Source organism: Astatotilapia calliptera, chromosome 15, assembly GCF_900246225.1.
Source record: "Astatotilapia calliptera chromosome 15, fAstCal1.2, whole genome shotgun sequence".
NCBI lineage: Eukaryota > Metazoa > Chordata > Actinopteri > Cichliformes > Cichlidae > Astatotilapia > Astatotilapia calliptera.
In genome coordinates this window covers 12,767,797-12,787,132 of record NC_039316.1, presented here as the reverse complement: position 1 = coordinate 12,787,132, position 19,336 = coordinate 12,767,797, and the positions used below count along the sequence as shown (strand labels likewise).

The window sequence follows — 19,336 nt, the reverse complement described above, 5'->3', positions numbered from 1 at the left end:
TGCCAGAGAGCACATGGATGATACAGCAGAGGATTAGGAGAATGTCATGTGGTCAGATGAAACCAAAGTAGAACTTTTTGGTATAAACTCAACTCGTCCTGTTTGGAGGAAGAAGAATACTGAGTTGCATCCCAAGAACACCATACCTACTGTGAAGCATGGGGGTGGAAACATCATGCTATGGGGCTGTTTTTCTGCCAAGGGGACAGGACGACTGATCCGTGTTAAGGACAGAATGAATGGGGCCATGTATCGTGAGATTTTGAGCCAAAACCTCCTTCCATCAGTGAGAACTTTGAAGATGAAACGAGGCTGGGTCTTCCAACATGACAGTGATCCAAAACACACCGCCCGGGCAACAAAGGAGTGGCTCCGTAAGAAGCATTTGAAAGTCCTGGAGTGGCCTAGCCAGTCTCCAGACCTCAACCCCATAGAAAATCTGTGGCGGGAGTTGAAAGTCCGTGTTGCTCGGCGACAGCCCCAAAACATCACTGCTCTCGAGAAGATCTGCATGGAGGAATGGGCCAAAATACCAGCTACTGTGTGTGCAAACCTGGTAAAGACCTATAGTAAACGTTTGACCTCTGTTATTGCCAACAAAGGTTATGTTACAAAGTATTGAGTTGTATTTTTATTATTGACCAAATACTTATTTTCCACCCTGATTTACGAATAAATTCTTTACAAATCCTACCATGTGGATTCATGGATTTTTTTTTCACATTCTGTCTCTCACAGTTGAAGTGTACCTCTGGTGCAAATTACTGACCTCTGTCATCATTTTAGGTGGGGGAACTTGCACAATCGGTGGCTGACTAAATACTTTTTTGCCCCACTGTATCTATAATCTGAATGTATTACTTATGTCTTAAAGAATGTTGCATTCTCAAAGTGGTCTATGGGTGAGGACAGTAACATAATACTGGATGGAGAGCCAATGTATGTAGGCCCTGGAAGGCATCCATTGCCTGCAGGACTTGAACCACAACCAGTGACATGGAAGGTGGAGGGAAGGGAAGAACCCAGAAATTGAGACTTAAAAGCAGCTTAATAAACGTTAACCCCTTTATATACCCTTTAGATTATCTTAAAAGAATGTAACAAGGAAAAGAAAACCTCTACATCTCTAAATTAGCTGCAGCTTCTTGATTGTGTTTTTATGCTGTGATGTGAACATAAAGACAAGGTATAGAGAAACTGCTGAACTGCAGAGTGGTGCTGAGTGCAGTGCTGCAGGTCAGTACTTGCAGGGTTAAAGGATGGAAAGTAACGAACAACAAGAAGATCTCGGCTGATCATCTGTGCACTTTCTCCTTGGAAGTGGAGCGGAAGAGTTTACGGTTTGCAGCTGTGAAGGTGTGACTGTGACAGTTATATAATAATTTTCAAAACGGATGAATACACTGCAAGTCACCCCATCCTAACTTTGGTTATGTAACATGTCACTGAAGCCTGCACGGCTGAAAAGTTAGTCGTGATGAAAGGACTGGTGGCAGTCAAATACAGATTCAGGGAGTTTTTGCAACATGGGTCACATAGATTTATTATTCATTAAACATAATGGATTTGTCTAAAAATTTGAGGCTTTGTCTACATAGGGTGTTTAAAAAAATCTGGATGTACTCTTATTTTCTGAATACCCATAAAGCCAAAATTGAGATAAAACACAAAGTAGAAACAAAAGTAGGAAAATCTTTGACAACCAAAAATACTAGAAAACAAATTAAGATAGAAAAAGATAATTTCTTTAACTTAAACAGGAACTAAAGGCCTTTTTTTTCCTGAAGCTAATGCATTTTGTTTATGATGCATTAAATACATATTTTATTAAAGCCATTCTGCATTGAAGCAACTTTAATATGTAAAATATTTTCTCTTTGGGTTTAGAAAAAACGGCTGTTGTGCTGTTAGGAATTTTCAGCTCAATGAATATCTGCACTGTGACTGTTGAGGGCATCTCATTCATTATTAAATCCCTGGAAGGTACAAAGAACAATGAGTGTTGACTTCCCCTGCAATCTATAACACACTGAATACTGAATAAATGTAGAAAAACATGCATACAGTAGCTGCCCAGGAGGCTGTACCAGAGTATGTGTAGCAGAGTCTCTTGTTGCTCTAATGCTGGATGATTTGAGCATTTGCTATGAGTTACATTTAACCATATGCACACAGACGGGTGTAGAATTTTTTTTTTATTGCAGAAAAATTGGGTAATATTTTTTGGGTAAAGTGCTTTAATTTTTCAAAATAAAAGACAGCTTGTCATGTTTAAAACAAAAAAAAAGTCACTATGTGGCATTGTTAGGGGCACATTTCTAAGCAACTTTATAAAACTTGATACAAAAGCAAAGAAAAGCAACACGTAACATCTGTCTTCAGAGGGTGGAAAGGGTTTGGTTATGTTTTCATTTAGACAAATCATCTGAACTGGTAAATTATTTAACATTATCGCGGGAGATTTCCTGTAAACAAACAAAGATTATGTTTACACAGACCGCCATCCTTTAATTGTAAAATAATATGCTGAATGTGTTTCCTCACTTATAAAATATTTACATATTTTTAAATATTTAAAATCCCACGTTGTTTACATTTATGTTTAACTGCTAAACAATTTTTTTTACGTCTTTCTAAGCGCGTTTCCATCCTATGGGTGTCATTTAGAATAAAAGCATTGTTGCTAACTTGCTCTTTCTTGATTTTTCATGTAGTTTTCTGTTTCCTTTCATGAAGGTATATTTTTCAACATAAATATATTCAACTACTACATTTTATTTGGCCAAAGTAACGCAAACCTAGACACTGGTGTGACCAAATATATATTCCCCAATTGGTTGTGATTGGTTGTTGAATGATGCCACTGGCAGTTACATGGTGAATTTGGTGTCAGAATGGTATATGGTGCTACACCCAGAGCCACTGAGTAAGTCACTTGTGTCAGCGAGCGTTCAGAATTGGGTTTGTCACGGCAGTATTTAACAGCAAACAACAAACTGTCAAATTTTGATAATTATAAATCTATAACTATATTGATTTATTATATTACCATACCAGATACAACTGTATATGTGATTACATCAATATGTATACATACAGTAAAATATGTGAGGATTTGTCTGGACACTTAACCAGAGCTCTTGAATAGAATGCATTGATTTGAACTATTATGAGGCTCCATGATCCGCCATTACTGCAACAAAAAATAGAAAAAGGTTCATTGGAGTGAATGGAGATGATGCGACTGTGTAGTCCATACAATGAAAAAATATACCTCTACTGCTGTACACAAAAAAATTGCGTTACATGTATTTTCAAAATAAATGTAAAGCTGGAAAGTATGTTTTGTTGTGTGGATTTATTGGTAATTGAAATGTGTTAGCTGAATTTTCAAGTGATGATGATTCATCTCAAAAATCACGAGACACTGCTCTCCCATATATAAGCTGCCTTTATAGGTTAAAGGTATCAGTACTGGTATCAACACTACTATCTGTATTTACTTGGTATTGGATCGACACCAATATCATGATTAAAAATTAAAATAATACACCAAAAGCATCAAGATCAAATTTAAGACACTGTCCAAGAGTAATAAATGAGAGCCATGTTAATTAAATCATGTTTTATTATAGTTAAAGAAAAAACATAATGTTAATGTATAGTAACACACAAAGCTGACTGTTCATCACTCGGTTCAAAAGAGATGCTGAACAATGTTAACAGGCATATTGCAGTTAATGAGAACATTCCAGTACAAAAAAAGGATGAAATGTGACACTCTGTAAAGTAAAACTACTAAACTAAAATATGATAAGCTAAAGATTATGTAAGAAAACTCTTTCAGAGAGGACTGAAGCAAAAGTGAGCACTGCATAAAGGCCTCAGCTAGCTGAGCCAAGTGCGTTTAGACGGGGCTGGAGCAAAGACTCCATAAGTGCATGAGGTGCAAACTGTGAGGCCATCAGTAAGTGAGGTGGACGCCTGATATTCTCAGCCATCGGTACTGAATTCAACATTTCTGTGTAGTAAAGTGGGAGGAGTTAATTGGGGTGTATCGCCAACATAATGTGACTCCATTAAAAAAATGGTTCTCCAGTGTATGAAAGCGTGTACGACAGTCCTCTAAGGTGCTTTGAGTAATGCCTTTCCACTACACGTAAGTGAGCTTGCATGCTCTGATTTAGACTATGGGAATACAGTTGTTCTATATGAAAACATATGACAAGCAACATGTACATAAGATAGTTTGATGCACACGAAGAAACTTTGCAAAAGAAATTCACAGCGCTTTGCAGTGAAGTCTGAATGGGCTGTCAGGGAGGCCTTAGTGGTTGAAGACACTGTCGCAGGTTTGATCCCCAAAATGTTCTTCAGCAAACCTGCTCAATCATTCTCAGTCATTTAAGCACCTACACGGTGGTTTAATCTCATGGATGGAGAAAATAAAGTAGTTAGCAGAGCAGAAAGTTTGGTTTAAACTTGAACTGTAGACACACAGGAGACACTGAGATCAATTATCTTTTAAACGTTCACTGAAAAAATAGGTTTTCGCTCAATAACACCTACTAGTGTCCAAATATATACAAGCTTTAATTTCACTGAAGTGACCATACTCCTTACAACCAAAGATTTATTTTGGAAAATGTGGATTTAAGTTGTTTTTTGTTTCAATAAAATATATCTTGGCAGGGATTTTATACAGTTAGTACACCCTACTTAAATGTGTCTCACAGTGTATTTTGTCCCTTTTCATATTCAAACAAAGTTCCGCCTCATGAGCACAGAAAATACTGAGTTCAATATTAAGATACTCGATATTCAGAGGTGCAGAGAGATGCACGTGGTTTTTTCCCCCTGTCTTCTAACAGCAATAGTTGTGTAACGAATGCTTCTAAAACAACCATTAGCGTCATTTCTCTGTAACATCAGTAACAATGTTAGCGCTAAATGGTTTGTGCTTAATTAATGGAAGTTAAATACATGGCTGGAGTCTGAAGGATGCATCCTCTTCAGTGCCAGAAAGAGGCAAACGTCTAGAGTCCAACATCTCTTCAGGATGCAAATAGAGTTCCCTTGGTGTCCACAACTAATCTCGCACCACAGTAGGAGGGCTCTCCCTCACTTCAAGTGGGACTTCATCTAAATGCACAAAGTCCTCTGGGTTTCTAGATGGAACATCTGCGTTTATTGAGTCTTCTGTAGGTGTTGATGCTGTGCAACCCCGTGGACACAGAGCTGATGCCCGAGTGGCGCTGCAGACAGCATACACAGCCGTTAGAGTGAAGGGGATTGGAAAAAGCCTCTCCCTGCTCCATGTAGGTGTCTGAAGTGGAGAGGTCGCGGGGGATGATCATAGGTATGGAGTACTGCAGCTTCTCTCTACTTTTGTACCAAAGACAGGAGCACATGGACTGGAAATGAAGCACCTCAGCGTAAACGTTACGCAGACCCCGGCTTGCCGCTCCGCCTCCCCCGCTTCCTCCGATCGCACTCCCTCCGCCGACAAACCCAGAATGCGTGGAAGAAGGAGAGGCCGGATCTACGGAGCAGTTGATGTGTCCGCCTGCCTGACCGTTATGTGCCAGTAGAGCCCTCTGTTCAGCATCCCTCTTCTCGTCCTCGGCGTTCATGGTCATGAAGCGCAGCACTGCTAAGTTGAGGAACGCTCCAATCACGGCCAGACCTGTCAAGATGTAGATGAAGCTGAAGGCCACGTACTGCGGCTTCTTCTGCAGAGCGTGCTCATTTTGCAGCGCCACATAGTCCCCAAAGCCGATGGTAGTGAGCGTGATGAAGCAGTAGTAGAAGGCGTGAAAGAAACTCCACCCCTCAAAGTGGGAGAATGCCACTGCGCCCACACATAACGTGCTCATGCAGGATATGAAACCGATGGTCACCATGTTGACCATGGAGACCTCAGTGCGCCTCATTCCAAGGCACTTCTTCAGGCGGTGGAGCAGGTACCTGACAAAGGTGTTGATCCGCTCACCCACGCTCTGGAACATGACCAAGGTGAGAGGGATGCCCAGGAGGGCGTAAAGCATGCAGAACATCTTCCCTCCATCTGTGCTCGGGGCTGCATGGCCATAACCTGAGGGAAGAAGGGAGAAAGAAGCAGGGTTACTGGGGCAGAACTAATTAAATCTGCAGTGCAGAGGACAGGGGTCTGAGAAGAGAAGGCTGGAGGCAGGAAAGATATGAATGATTTGTATTCTCTGAGCAGCTCTTCTGATGAATTCAAAAACCCTTCATTTCACAGCGGCAGTATGCAATTGGAGATGAGAATGCACAGCGGTGTGGCGGGAAGAGCCGAGTATTGATGTCGTGTACAGGAGAGAGAGAGAGCTTGAATAATTCATTGACAATCGGTGTCCGCAGAGTGGCTTCAACTAATGAGTACATTTGCACCTAATTAGGACTCAACATTTTCCAGATCAAATAAACAGGACACCGTAGGGTAGTGTGAACATACCGGTCTTTTTGTTTGTTTCTATAACACCACTTTTTGCCCCACATGGTATAGAAACTCGTTAGCATTGTGGCCGTTAACAGTCAAAGCCCCCCAAAAAAGTATCTATGGCACAAAATATATCAAAAAGTGGGAGAAAATTTTCCTGTAATTTATCCCCCATAAAACAGAGAGCAGCTGATAAACCACTTACTGTAAAAACATACTGTCAGGGAGATGTGTACTCACTGAAATGACCTGCAAGCACACACTACCTCCTACTTTATGGCCTGACTCAGAGATTTTGTAAAGATACAGAGCATGGAGCTCCCAAATTTCAGGATGTATTTTCAGGTTAATTGTCAGCCTTTTGTGTCATAACATCATCTTCTCATTATTATTGCCCAGCAGGATATGACTCCCTCGCAAGCAACATCATTACAGCGTGAAATATGTTCCCAATACGAGGACCTGTTGCGCGCCGGGACGGAAAGATGACGTCCCCGATAACAACAGGCTGGGGAAGTGGAACGGGCTGACCAATAGTTGAATGTAATTACTCCTGGGTTGATTTAATTCTTCTGGCTCTGGTTCTTTTGCCGTGCTGATCCGTGCGTTTGAACCATCTGTCTGTCTGGTGCCAAATATGTTTAAAGCTTTCCCAGTTGTGCCGCCAAAATGAGAGTCATTACGACTGATGGATCTCTCAGTAGAAGGAAAAACCTGACCTGTTCTCCGAGTGCGAGGACATCTTGCTTCTTTGTGGCTTTGCCTATTTTTAATCTCATCCCCACAAAGACATTTATCACATTTTCCAAAGACAGAGAAATTACCTCTGACTGCAGTCTTTTCTAAGTAAGAGACTGAGTCTCGGGACAAATGATGACCTTAGGTTGAGCTTAATATCTGCACGGGAGTGCTTTTAAACTTGAATAAAATTAGCATTCCTGGTGCAGCACACGTACTATTATTCCATCACTTATTGGTTGGGATGGTTAAATAATTTACTTTTAGGTCTTTCAACAGTTTATCCATTAGGCCTGCAATAATTTTTCCAGCTGTTCTCCGTGACTGTTATTTGCTTTCAGCCATTACTTCTAGCAAACTGCTTAAACAGTTTAATAATTTGAATTAACGATTTTAAACATTTAATCAGCACTTTTAGCTGTTTATCCATGTTATCTGGCCAGCTATTTATTCAGTACATTTAGCTCTCTATTTCAGCCGTCTATAATGTTAATCTTTTAAAAACTAAGTTTGTAATGTTACCTATTAGAACCATTTTTCTCTTGCTTTCTGTAAGCGATTACAGAGCTAACTAAGCAAACTGGTTGCTGTTTTATTAACCATTTAAAGGACACAACGTAAGTTGTTAACTCTCTGTTCCAGTCACGCTCCATTCCTTTGAGGATATTTAAATCTTTCTTTTCACTAACATGTTTCAACCTTACTGCTATACCTCGTCCTGCATGCTGTATTCAGTTCTTACAATATACTGTTCAAAAGTCTTGAGTCAGCTTTAATTTCTTTACACTTTGCTTCCATGAAGCCAGGCTTTCCTGTCAAGTCTTTCAAAGTTTTTCTTTGCACACTGGCTCCTTTTTTTTCTTTTTTTTACATTTTCAGCCCAATCTTTGTACCTGTAAAAACACAATTTGTTCCCATTGCTTTAGCTGAATCTATGAAAAATGACAACAATAACCCAGCTGATTCCCCGGCTCTTTGGGAATCCCCTTGGGTGATTCCCAAAGAGCTGGGGAGCTTCTAGCTAAACTTGGCACACTTGCTGTGCAATGTGTCCTTAGAAATCAGAGGAAACTGGAAAAGTGACGTGGCAGTGAAAGTGGGAGGCCCAAAAAACTATTGACAACAGATGAACAGTATCTAAAAATTAGGACCTTATGAATAAATAGGAAAAAGTCCAGCAGAGACCCGACAAAATACAAGAGAACTGGACTGAAAATCTGTGGCAACATTTCTTATGTAGTGATGAAATGAAATGTGAAAGTTCTAGTTAACAATGAAGGAGGATACAACAGTGAGGGTCTACAGCCATCTTTAAAATACGGTGGAAGTTTGTCTTGGATTTTTGGCTGCATTTCAGCTGGTGGTGTTGGACTTATGTGAAAATTTCTGAAATTATGAACACGGAAAAGTACTGTCAGATTTTGATCCACCATGCAGCACTGTGTGGAAAACATCTGATTGGTAATGGCTTCATTTGTCAAATGGTAATGAACCCAAACACACTGCCAGTGCCGTGAAAGGATCCCTGGACAAAAAACACACACAACGTAACACTATCAGTCATGGATTGGCCTCCCCAAAGCACAGACCTCAACATTATTGAAGTAGTATGGGATAATTTTGACAAAGGGGCGACCGTGGCTCAGGGGGTTGGGAAGCGTATCTGTAACCGGAAGGTCGCCGGTTCGATCCCCGGGCTCATCTTCCTATCAAAATGTAATGAAATGAGACGTTTGTACAGTTTTGTAATCAGTCATGTGCATTTGTCATTATTATAATAACTGACTACTGACTTGCTTTTTCTCCAACAAATGCTGCTAATCAGAAATGCATATGGTCAGTCCATCCCTCCGAACTTCCATCTCAGTGTTACTTTTTATGCATATATATTAAAGTCATAACCTTCTAAGGAAAATTTTCATTATTACTTTCATTTCAGAAGGTGCAGCTCAAACTTACTTCTGCATTTGAAATTATTTATTACTGTCCCCTCAGGCCCCGCACACTGCTAGTAGAGAAGAAAAGAAGAAGAAGTCATTGAAAGTTAACATAATTAGTCACAGTGCAAGAAAAGATGTTGGGGTGAAATCCCTGAGTGTGTTTCTTTCTCTAAAGTGTTAGCGACACACAGGGTTTTGTGGCTCTCCCCATAAAAATAAAAAATAATTCCTGATTTAAATGTGGCCACCAGCCTCTTTGAGGTGCTGCAGTATAGCACATGTGCATATGTGATTTCAACAAACTAACCAACCATCAGTCTTCAGTGGAAAAGTCTAGAATGTCCAAGCCTGGCGAAGGCGCCATCAGGTCACAGCTTTGACCAGGAGCGTGTTTGTTGTTTTTACATTGATAGGGTTGTGCAGGGTAAAATGCATCCCTGTAGGTGAGACTGTGAATGTGCGTTTTGTATCATCCATATGCTGTGAATGACCTTAGCTGTGCCTTGTGCCATCGTGTCACTATGTGGTCACTCACAGCACACTGAAAAAGTCAGGAGTGTTGTCATAGTGTGGAAGGAACTTTAATATTTTATCTTGTCTGTGATGTTATGTTGTGGGTTTCGTTAATATTGATTTTGATTATTTATATTTTGTATACACGCATCCACACATGTGCAGTAAAACCTAAGCGCAGTTGTCTTTTTCTGACAATGTTGTATTTTATTCTGTTCTGTTTATTCTTATTATCTTATCCTATTCCAGTGTTTTTCTTAATTTTTGCTACTGTGTCTTTGCACTGTCCACTTTCTGCTGCGACACAACAAATTTCCCACATGTGGAACGAATAAAGGTTATCTTATTCTTTTATTTGCATGCTTTTATTAAAAGAAATTGTACTACTTCCAACCTGCATCTCCATAATTCAACGAATGACCTACACCTGCTCAGTCACCCAATATAAAAGGAGTCCAGTGTAGCAGTTGGCACAGTGGGATCGATACATCACATAGACTCACTAGGGTGGAGCCCCAATGGAACAAGGAGGAAGTGGCAAAATGGACTGGGAAATCCAGTTAAAGGCAATAATAGTGCGGAAAGTGACAAGAAAGTCATTGTTACGATGGCTTCTTGAGCATTTCGTTTAAGACGGTGATGCCTGTGGACATGTTATTACTGTAGACTGGCAGTTAGCATTGCGTGCTTTTAGTTTTTGTTATTTTAAATATTCTACACTTAAAATTCTTCCTTGACTTCTGCATTCTGAGTAGGGTAGGTTTCTCACCATCCAACTAGCTCACAACATTTGGCTCCATGTGACTTCTTTCTTTTTCCTCAAAATATAATTTCAGTTGAAGGGTTGTTGTTTTGACATAATAGACGTACATATCGCAAATATGCACGTGCAGCAGTCACATTTGGGACTCCCAAAAGATGGGATCTAAAAATAGGAGTACTGTAACATGCTGCAGAACTCATTAGGGAGATGACGGTGAAAGGAATGGCCAAATTTAAATTGGGAAAGATTTTTAAGATTTTTACCTGTAAGTAAAAATAAATAAATGCACTGATTAATCATTCATCATGGAGTAAGCAGGGCAGTGTATGCTCAGGTGAGCACAGAAGTTGAGCTGTAGGCCTGTTTGGAGCTGTCACAAAGAGCATGTGGCCTGTCGAGACAGGAGGATGACCAGAGTGACAGTGGCACTCGTCACCGGCGCACACGGGAGCTGGAGGCAACACCGCCAGCAGTCCTATCACCATGTGAGAGAGTGAAGAGTCGCACATGACAAAATCATCTTCGAAAAGGCCCCCAAACAGTGACAAAGTTATCATGAGACAGGATGTCTCCACGGCTTGTGCTGGCATGCAGGGGAAGGCAGCAGGGCTGTTCGCTCTGTTTGCATGGATTATAGTGACTGGCAGAGGAAAGGTGCAGCCTCATCCGTCACAAAACAATAGAAGATAAAGAGGTTTTGTTTGAACAACCCCTGACTGTCTGAAACTGAAGTATTAATCCAGAAAAGATCTAGTTTCATATTCGCCTCTGTCAGTGCGCCCCAGGGCAGCTGTGGCTACAATGTAGCTTGCCATCACCAGTGTGTGAATGTGTGTGTGAATGGGTGGATGACAGAATGTGTAAAGCGCTTTGGGGTCCTTAGGGATAGTAAAGCGCTATACAAATACAGGCCATTTACCAAATTGGCAGTGTCGTCATGAAGATATTGCCACAAATGTTTATGCATATTTGATGGATTGATCATGGGGGAGGTGGGACACTAATCCCCCGCTAAAATTATCTCAGATTCTCAATTTGTGTTGGGATTGTTGCATGATAGAAAACCAGCACTGAAGGTTTTTGCCGTATCCCGAGGCTGATTGTCTCGTAACCCAATTCCTGTAATTATCATGTGAAAGAAAATCTGAAAATTGCATAACTGTGGAAGGAGATAAGAGTTTTCTAAATACTTATTTGGCATGGGAGGCTAATGAATTTCAGCAGAACACAGGTGCACCATACACTCAGACCCTCCTCGCTGCTGCCTCTGATTGCAGAATCAGGATTTACAGCCAGTCGCTTAAGCTAATGCCTCTAGCAACAGGATAGTGCTAATTTAAGTGCTGCAAAACAAATCATTCTGCAGAGAGAAATATTCCCCTGTGATAGCCTTGCCAAAATTTTGTAATTTGGAGGTTTCATTTCAAGATTTCAATCCTGGCCTGTAATACTTTTGGGCTTTTTTTTACCCTGTAATTCATTTCACAGTTTTTAATCCGTATTCACTTTAGCAGATGGGAGCACAGCTTTATTCAGTGCTGTGCCATATTAACCCTCGATCAGATTTTCCAAATTAAATGTTTGATACCTTCCAACACTGCTCATCTGTAGCAATGCAAATACAAAACTGGTGCTGGTTGTCATATCTCATTTATGACTCTAGTTTGCCTTTACAGATAACAATTCAGTGTATACAGTTCCTTCCTGCTCCTTAAACAAAACATTAACCGCTTTCCCAACTGCATCTAAAGTCTTCATTACGCTGATTAATTAGGCAGGGGCAAAACGGGCTTTGAAAATACATCAAAGAATGGCATAAATGCAGCTCCCAGGGCTCCAGTTCTCTGTCACTCAATTAAATTTTCATTGATTACCAGGCACAATTTGTTCTCGCCAGCAAGACGAGGAGCACAACCTATTCATCAGCTCACCTAATGGGAAGGGATTCTCAAAGAGGTGGTGCATTTATCAGGGGCTCTTTGTCAGTAATTTGTAAGGATAGGCTGCATGCAACTAATCCACAGCATACACCACAGAGGTAACGTGTATTCACAATATGCGACCATATATGTAAAAAGATCCAAAATCTCAGGATATGGAGTCTGTAACTTAGATGCTGGTGGCAGCACTACACTCTCTAGGGTAGGCAACTGATAACGTCCTTAAACATCTCTGCATCCTGAAGCCCAGGCAGCACCAAACTTGGTAGTGCACTCATCAGTCTCTCTCTGTGTATGTGTGTGTATGGTTTCACACAAGACTGAGGGACAAAGGTGAAATGATTGGAGGGTTTGGTTTTCTTTTCTTTGTATTACTGAATAAATTAGAAGCTCTCAGTGTGAGGAAACGATGCTGTTTGCTGGGTAGCATGTTAAGGTGTTCTAGAGGCATGTGCAGCATTTGAATGGTCTATTTAATAAGTGTGATGAGAATTATTTCAGATTTTAAGCTAATATTTTGACAAAATTAGCATATTATCCTATTTACTGTGTGGCATAAAAGATTGTTATCTAAAAAGTTAGAAAAATCTTACTTAAATAAAATTTAAAACAACTATTTAGTAAAATATGTAACAATAAATAAACAAAGGTCAGAAACCAAAATAAAACATTAATGTCTGTCATGTAAAAGACGATGTCATTCACAGACTGTGAGTACACAGAGGCCCGCGCTACGATGCATGATTTCTGTCTATCCAATTTTTAGTATTACAACAGCAGTTCACTTCCTGCCAGGGTATATTGTCATAGTAACTTATGCTGCAGACCTAATCTGCTCTAGATGCGGTCACCCTCTCGATTAGAAATCAGCAGGTATGAAATCACTGCCTACTGAGCAATCAGGTCTCTGGAAAATGGCATCACTGATCCTGAAAGACCCATCAAGGGCATCTAAAAGTCTTTGTGCTTCCCAGAACAGGTTCAGTAATAAATATAAGTTATTAGAAGCAACTTTATTATTGTTGTTGTTTTTTTCTTGTTGGTTCCAAACATTTGTTGTGTTGTACAAGTATAAACACATGATCCTAAAGCAGCGATTTGTGCTTTTGAGCCTTGTATTGAATTTGCATTTACCTTAAGCCTAAAGTTTAATTCTGTCTTTTATATTTATTCATTACTCTCAGTTTATGAAACTCTAGCGCGGCTGCAGGTAAAATAATAAAAACTGCTGATCTGGCTGCAGCAGCGGTATGTATGTTTAACTTTTTCATATTTTTTACTATTATATTTCTCTAATTTAAAATCATTTGTGAAATTTAGCTGCTCTGCTACCAACAGACCCGCCCATGTTTGTGATCGGTCAGATTCTGCCAACACGATCCCTTTTAAGATCGTCTTCTGTCATCTCGGTTCTGTTTCACCTCCCAAAAGAAAAATGATTACTAGGGTTTCCAAAATTACTTCTTAAAGATGAGGTGTGGTTATATAACTGTAGTCAAAATTAAATATTTTTTTAATTAATTTTTTGGGGGAACAAGAGGCTGAGAGGAAACACTTACAGTGTAACACCAAAGCCTTACAGTATTTATACAAGATGCGCATTTTGGAAGGAGTTTGAAACATGCTGTAAATATATAGACTAACATGCTAAACACAGCAGATGCTCAGAGGGCTAGCTACAAGTATGATATCCTGACATGCCTTGCATTACTCTAGCCCCGCCTATCTCGTGTGTCATGTTGCACCATAAAAGGCTGAGTAGTTTGACACCCAGCCCATGAGTCCTGGGGGGAGGAAGTGCCTCTTATCTAGCTATGTGTTGAACTACCCAAAAGTGAATGAGTGGAAAAAACTGCAAAAAGCTTTGGATGTGCATACAAAAACCACCTGTTTCTATAGACCTACTGAAGCAGCATACCTAGAAGAGTTGTAATAATTTGCGCTGAGAGGGAATGGCTGTCAGTGTGTAATGCGGTCGTGATCTGTAAACAAATTCCTTCTGCAAAGCTGAAGTGTGCTCTGAGGTGTTGGACACAATCACAATATTCAGCCGTATATGGCCATCCTAGTTCTTCAATGTACAGGTGGCCAGAGGAGGCATCCCAGCGTGACGTCACCCTTATCTGCGTTTACACCATCCCTGAAATGCTGAGCAGATTGGGGAATGTTCTGTACAAGTGTGCAAATAAACACATCATCATCATGTCATCCTCTTGGTACAGACTGTATTTGAGCAGCAGCCCAATCTGCTTGCCTTCCCCGCAGCCCGCTTTCATCTCTCGTTGACTCTGGCCAAAGACATCATTGTATGACCCAACAAACTGTAAGTCTTCTCCACTTGTAAGCATCAAACTTTTCGAAGAATAACACCTAAAGATGGCACATTAAAAGGCCATTATGACATTGTATTTCCCACAAATACAATTCCACTCTTATCTAAAATGTGGACCTAAAGCCCTCCCCCCCCCATTAATTGTCATTCACAGACACTTCAAACTCCAGACGACCTCACGATTGTTTATACAGTACAAGCACTCCAGCTCAGCACTGGTCCTCCCACCTCCCTCCAGTACTCCGTTTGGCTTTTGACCCACAAGGCCTTGCTGACAGCTGCTGCGTAATGTCCGTGTGTGTGTGAAAGGCAGGAATTCTAAGACCAGTTTTAGTGGAATATTTACAGTGAGTGAGTGAGTGTAATCACGAACTGGGAAAACAGAAACACGCTTGCTTGATTTATTTGAAATGAGTTATGGATTTCAAAGAAATACATTCAGGCATGTTGATGACTTCAAGTAACTCCAGTGACCTGAAAAATTAGAGTTCTCATATGCTGAAAATGTTTAATTTTATACAAAATGAGGAGAAATTCACCTCTAAGCTCCAACCTGATTGCCAAGATAAAGATGTGAAGTGGACGCAGTTTCTAAGATTCCATTTGTTCCTCCCATACAGTAAATTATATACGCTATACACATCATGTACACCTTGCTATTACTGAGTTGAACCGCCTTTTGCTGTCAGAACTGTCTTAATTCTTTGTAGCACAGACTCAAGAAGGACGACACGATAGCATTACACAGATTCGTTTCCTGATCGTCCCAATCCTAACCCCATTCCATATCCCAAAAGTGCTCCATTGGATTGAGATCTGGTGACCATAAAGGCAATTTGAGTACAGTGAACTCAATGTCATGTTCACCTAATGTGTTTGTGACATGGTGCCTTATTCCAGAAGATGAGTACACTGTGGCCATGGTCACGGGAAGGACATGGTCACCAACAAGACTAATATTCTGTTAAAATGATGTTTGGCTGGTACTATGGTACAAAGTGTGGCAAGAAAATATCCTTGACATCATTATACCACCAGCAGCAGCAGCCTGAACTGTGCTTTCATGTTGTTTACACCAAATTTTTTACCCTACCATCCAAATGTCAAAGCAGAAATGTTTTCAGAATGTTTTTTTCTGTCTTCTGTTGTCCAATTTTGATGAGCCGGTTTGAGTCGTAGCCTCAGTTACCTGTTTTTAGTAGACAACAGCAACTTCAGGGTTAAACAGGTACATTCAGACATGCTCTTCTGCATACTTTGGTTTAATAAGTAGTTATTCCAATTACCATCTTCTTCCTAACAGCTTGAACCAGTCTGGTTATCAGCCTCTGTCATCTGACATCAACAAGGCATTTTCACCCAGAGAACTGCTCCTCACTGGATATTTTCTCCTTTTTAGACAGTTAGGAGAAAATAGGGTTGTGTGGGGAAAATCCCAATAGAAATACTCAGACCATTCATCTGGCACCAACAACTATGCCATATTACAGTCTCCTTATCACCTTTGATGATCTATTTGAACATACATAAATGCATTAATTTGCTGCCATGTGTTCAGCTGATTGAATATTCATGTTATCAAGCAGTTGAGCACCTAATAAAGTGACTAGTGACTTTAGAGAAGGTCTGAAGAAAACCTGCATTAATTGTATTAATAGCCTTCAGTGGTGGCTCCTCTGATGATAAAGAGTCCAGAAGGAAAATGTTTACTGAGATCATGAATCAAGTAAGATTCATGAACTCCTGATGGGTTTATGGTGTTAATCATTTGCTTCAAACCCTCTGAAAAACTACTTGATGTTAATTTAGCAAATTATTGTTTCACATACCAATCTTTGATCAGCAGCCATAGCTGTCAGATATTAATGCTTCGAGTAGTGTTATTGTGAATGTGTCACATGTGTCATATGTCTTAGATTTTTGACCTCTACATTATCAGTGGGACTTACTTTTCCTGAAAAACAAAAATGCCTGATGATTGGTTTGTTTGTTTGTTTGTTTGTTTGTTAAAGGGAATTCTCTTGCAATTTCATGGGTCAAGTTTTAAAGGGTGACAAAAAAGAGTTTCTGACCAGGCATCCTTATGTGACAAATTGCAAGTGAGAGTGTTGGTAAAACAGACAATGGAGCAGATATTCTGAGCGTTGGGTTACAATTGCAGTGAAATTGGCGTCTCAGACACATACATCTCTCACTTGTCAAGCATTTAATAATTGGACTAATTGTCAACCAAATCACCTGTTCAGTCTTTCCAAAAAGGCTATATTTGCTTTTTAGGGTGCTTTATCTTGACCAAAAAGCATCCCAATTTATATGAGAGACCCATCTTGCTAACCAACCTAGGGTTTTAGCACTGGCTTCAGCTGATTATCTCAACCCTCTTGTCCAAAGATAATGACAGCAACAGTTAAATGCTGAACTCAAGTACTTAAAAGTAGTATTCCACACAAACAATATTGATTTAATGCACGCAGTGTTAAGTCAGGAGTCGCAAGAGACGGGAACTGGGAACTGGATAGTGGTTCGGTCTACAACGTGGATATGGACAATGCTTTTAATTTATTGCACAAAAGGAAGAGAGCATGATGGTAAAGTGCAAACTGCATCCAGGACAGAAACAACTGCTTTATGCTGCTAACACAACTTCAGCTCTTTGCAAGCACCTGCACAGCATGCTGGCTGTAGGCTAGCCAAGAACCTGGAGTGATATTAAAGCTGAGTGAATACCGACCCCAGCCCGGGAGCCAGACCTTGAACTTCAACAGGTAACAAAGTCAGTGATGAGAAGTCTGGCTGCATCCTCCATTTCTATTTGTTCATGTTCCTAAAGTAGACTCCCTTAGGCAATCACTTTAAAGTATCTCTCTCTTGGTTTTCATCTTTGCCTTGTGTTGTCAGCTTTGTGTTCATACCTAAATACTAAGAGAAAGATCATACAGTATGTGTGTCCTCATTAGGACAGGGATTTGTGCTGATGTGTGGTCTAAAGTTTTTTATTGTTCAATGATAATTACGAGGCAGTGTATTTTAGGTCATATTAAAGAAAAAATCTAAGTAATGTCAGGAGTACTGCACTGACCACAACAAAAAAGGGGAAAAACATTCAACATGCACAAACATTTGACCACACAACATGAAATTAATTTGCGCAAACGTAGTCTTTGATATGCCGCTTAGCAATCATGGTCACTCGCAAAGCAGAGCCAATGAGAACCCAACGAGAATTGGGTGGTGACATCATTTCTTTCAATGTTTCTTTTTACCAATGACCACAAACATTTCCTTTGCTTTCAATACTAGTTAGCTTAAATTAGGGGTCGCTAAATTTTACTATAAAAAGAGACATTTTTGAGCTCAAATCGACATCATGAACAACTGTATAATTTAAATCTGTACTAACGTTTGTTATTTTTTTGGTAATTAAACTTTTCTTTTTCAGTTGTATTTAAGAAATTATAGAACTAAAAATGCAACATTTTCATTTTTCACTTTATTTATTGGTTTAAAAATTGTATTAATGAAATCTTGGTTTAAAAAAATTAATTAATAATAATAAAGTAATTCAATGTTTGTTTGTTTTTAATTAGCTTTTTAAAATTTGTAAACTGAGAACATGAAGTCTTGGCCCTGATATCTGCTGGCCACAGCCCCAAAACACTGTTTGTCATCTCAAGGCAAAGCCATCAGACGATAGATGGGTTCCCATTAAACCTTAAATAAACCTTAACTCAAGCCAAAACATATCAACAGGTGTTATTTGTCTGGACATGCTCAATGAAGAGAGCTTAAAAAGGTGCCTATAAAAACAAAACAAAACAAAAAACCAACACTATCCTGCAAATGGGAGAGGCAGAGCAGGAAATAACAGTTTTGACTGGCAGCTATAGAGTCCCTGGCTCCTTTGTACAGTACAACACATGACTAGTCGTGTAAATCACTGCCGTCAGTGTGTGAATGAACAAGTGTATTTCTCTAGCTAATAAATTAAAATACTGGCGATAGCCACTGGAACCCCTCAGCTTCCTAGCAGACACACTTATGGTATCAGTTTCAAAATCCTACATTGCCCTGGCCTCAAGTCAAGATTTTCAGAATACTGGACCTCTGATCTTGAAGTCAGGGTCACTGAGATTTGAAAACATCCAAGATTACTTGTTGGTGCACCTATGGCATCAACTTGAAATTCCTATGTCACCTTGTTCTTGAGTTAATGCTCACCCGCCTGCCCGGGTGACGATAGTTCCCCATTGCTGTAAAAATCATAGCCTTTTTTGACTGGTAGTAGCGTCAGATCTCAGAACACCCAACAACATAATGAACTGGCCTTTTAACTGAGATTTCTTTGCAAGGCTGTACTTTGACATACTGATAATGATGTCAGATTTGTCAGCTTCTACATTATTCAGATGATGCTGTCAGCTGACTGTGAAATAGTGAGAATAATCTCTTCAATCAGGCTGTCATTACATGCTTCAACAGTGAACAAGGAGCCTGTCCAGCCGCTGAGAGCGAGCGAGAAAAAGTGGGTGATGCGGGATGTATTCATCACAGGCAATCTGATGTAACGCCAGAGGAGACAGCGCATTGGCAGAGCGTCTGTCTGGGTTCACTTTAACTTGGTTACCCCTGTGTGGGCCTGGGAGCATGTGC

The 19,336-nt window shown here is 40.1% G+C and overlaps 1 protein-coding gene across 1 annotated transcript in view; it reads right to left on the bottom strand.

The window, feature by feature from the left end:
- Positions 1–3,654: 3,654 nt before the first annotated feature.
- kcnk3a (potassium channel, subfamily K, member 3a) overlaps positions 3,655–19,336 on the bottom strand; it is a 46,581-nt gene continuing 30,899 nt past the window's right edge. Inside the window, exon 2 of the mRNA XM_026143329.1 lies at positions 3,655–6,094. Within this exon, the coding sequence (XP_025999114.1) occupies positions 5,169–6,094 (926 nt within the window). The 3' untranslated portion in view covers positions 3,655–5,168. The remainder of the gene's footprint in view (positions 6,095–19,336) is intronic.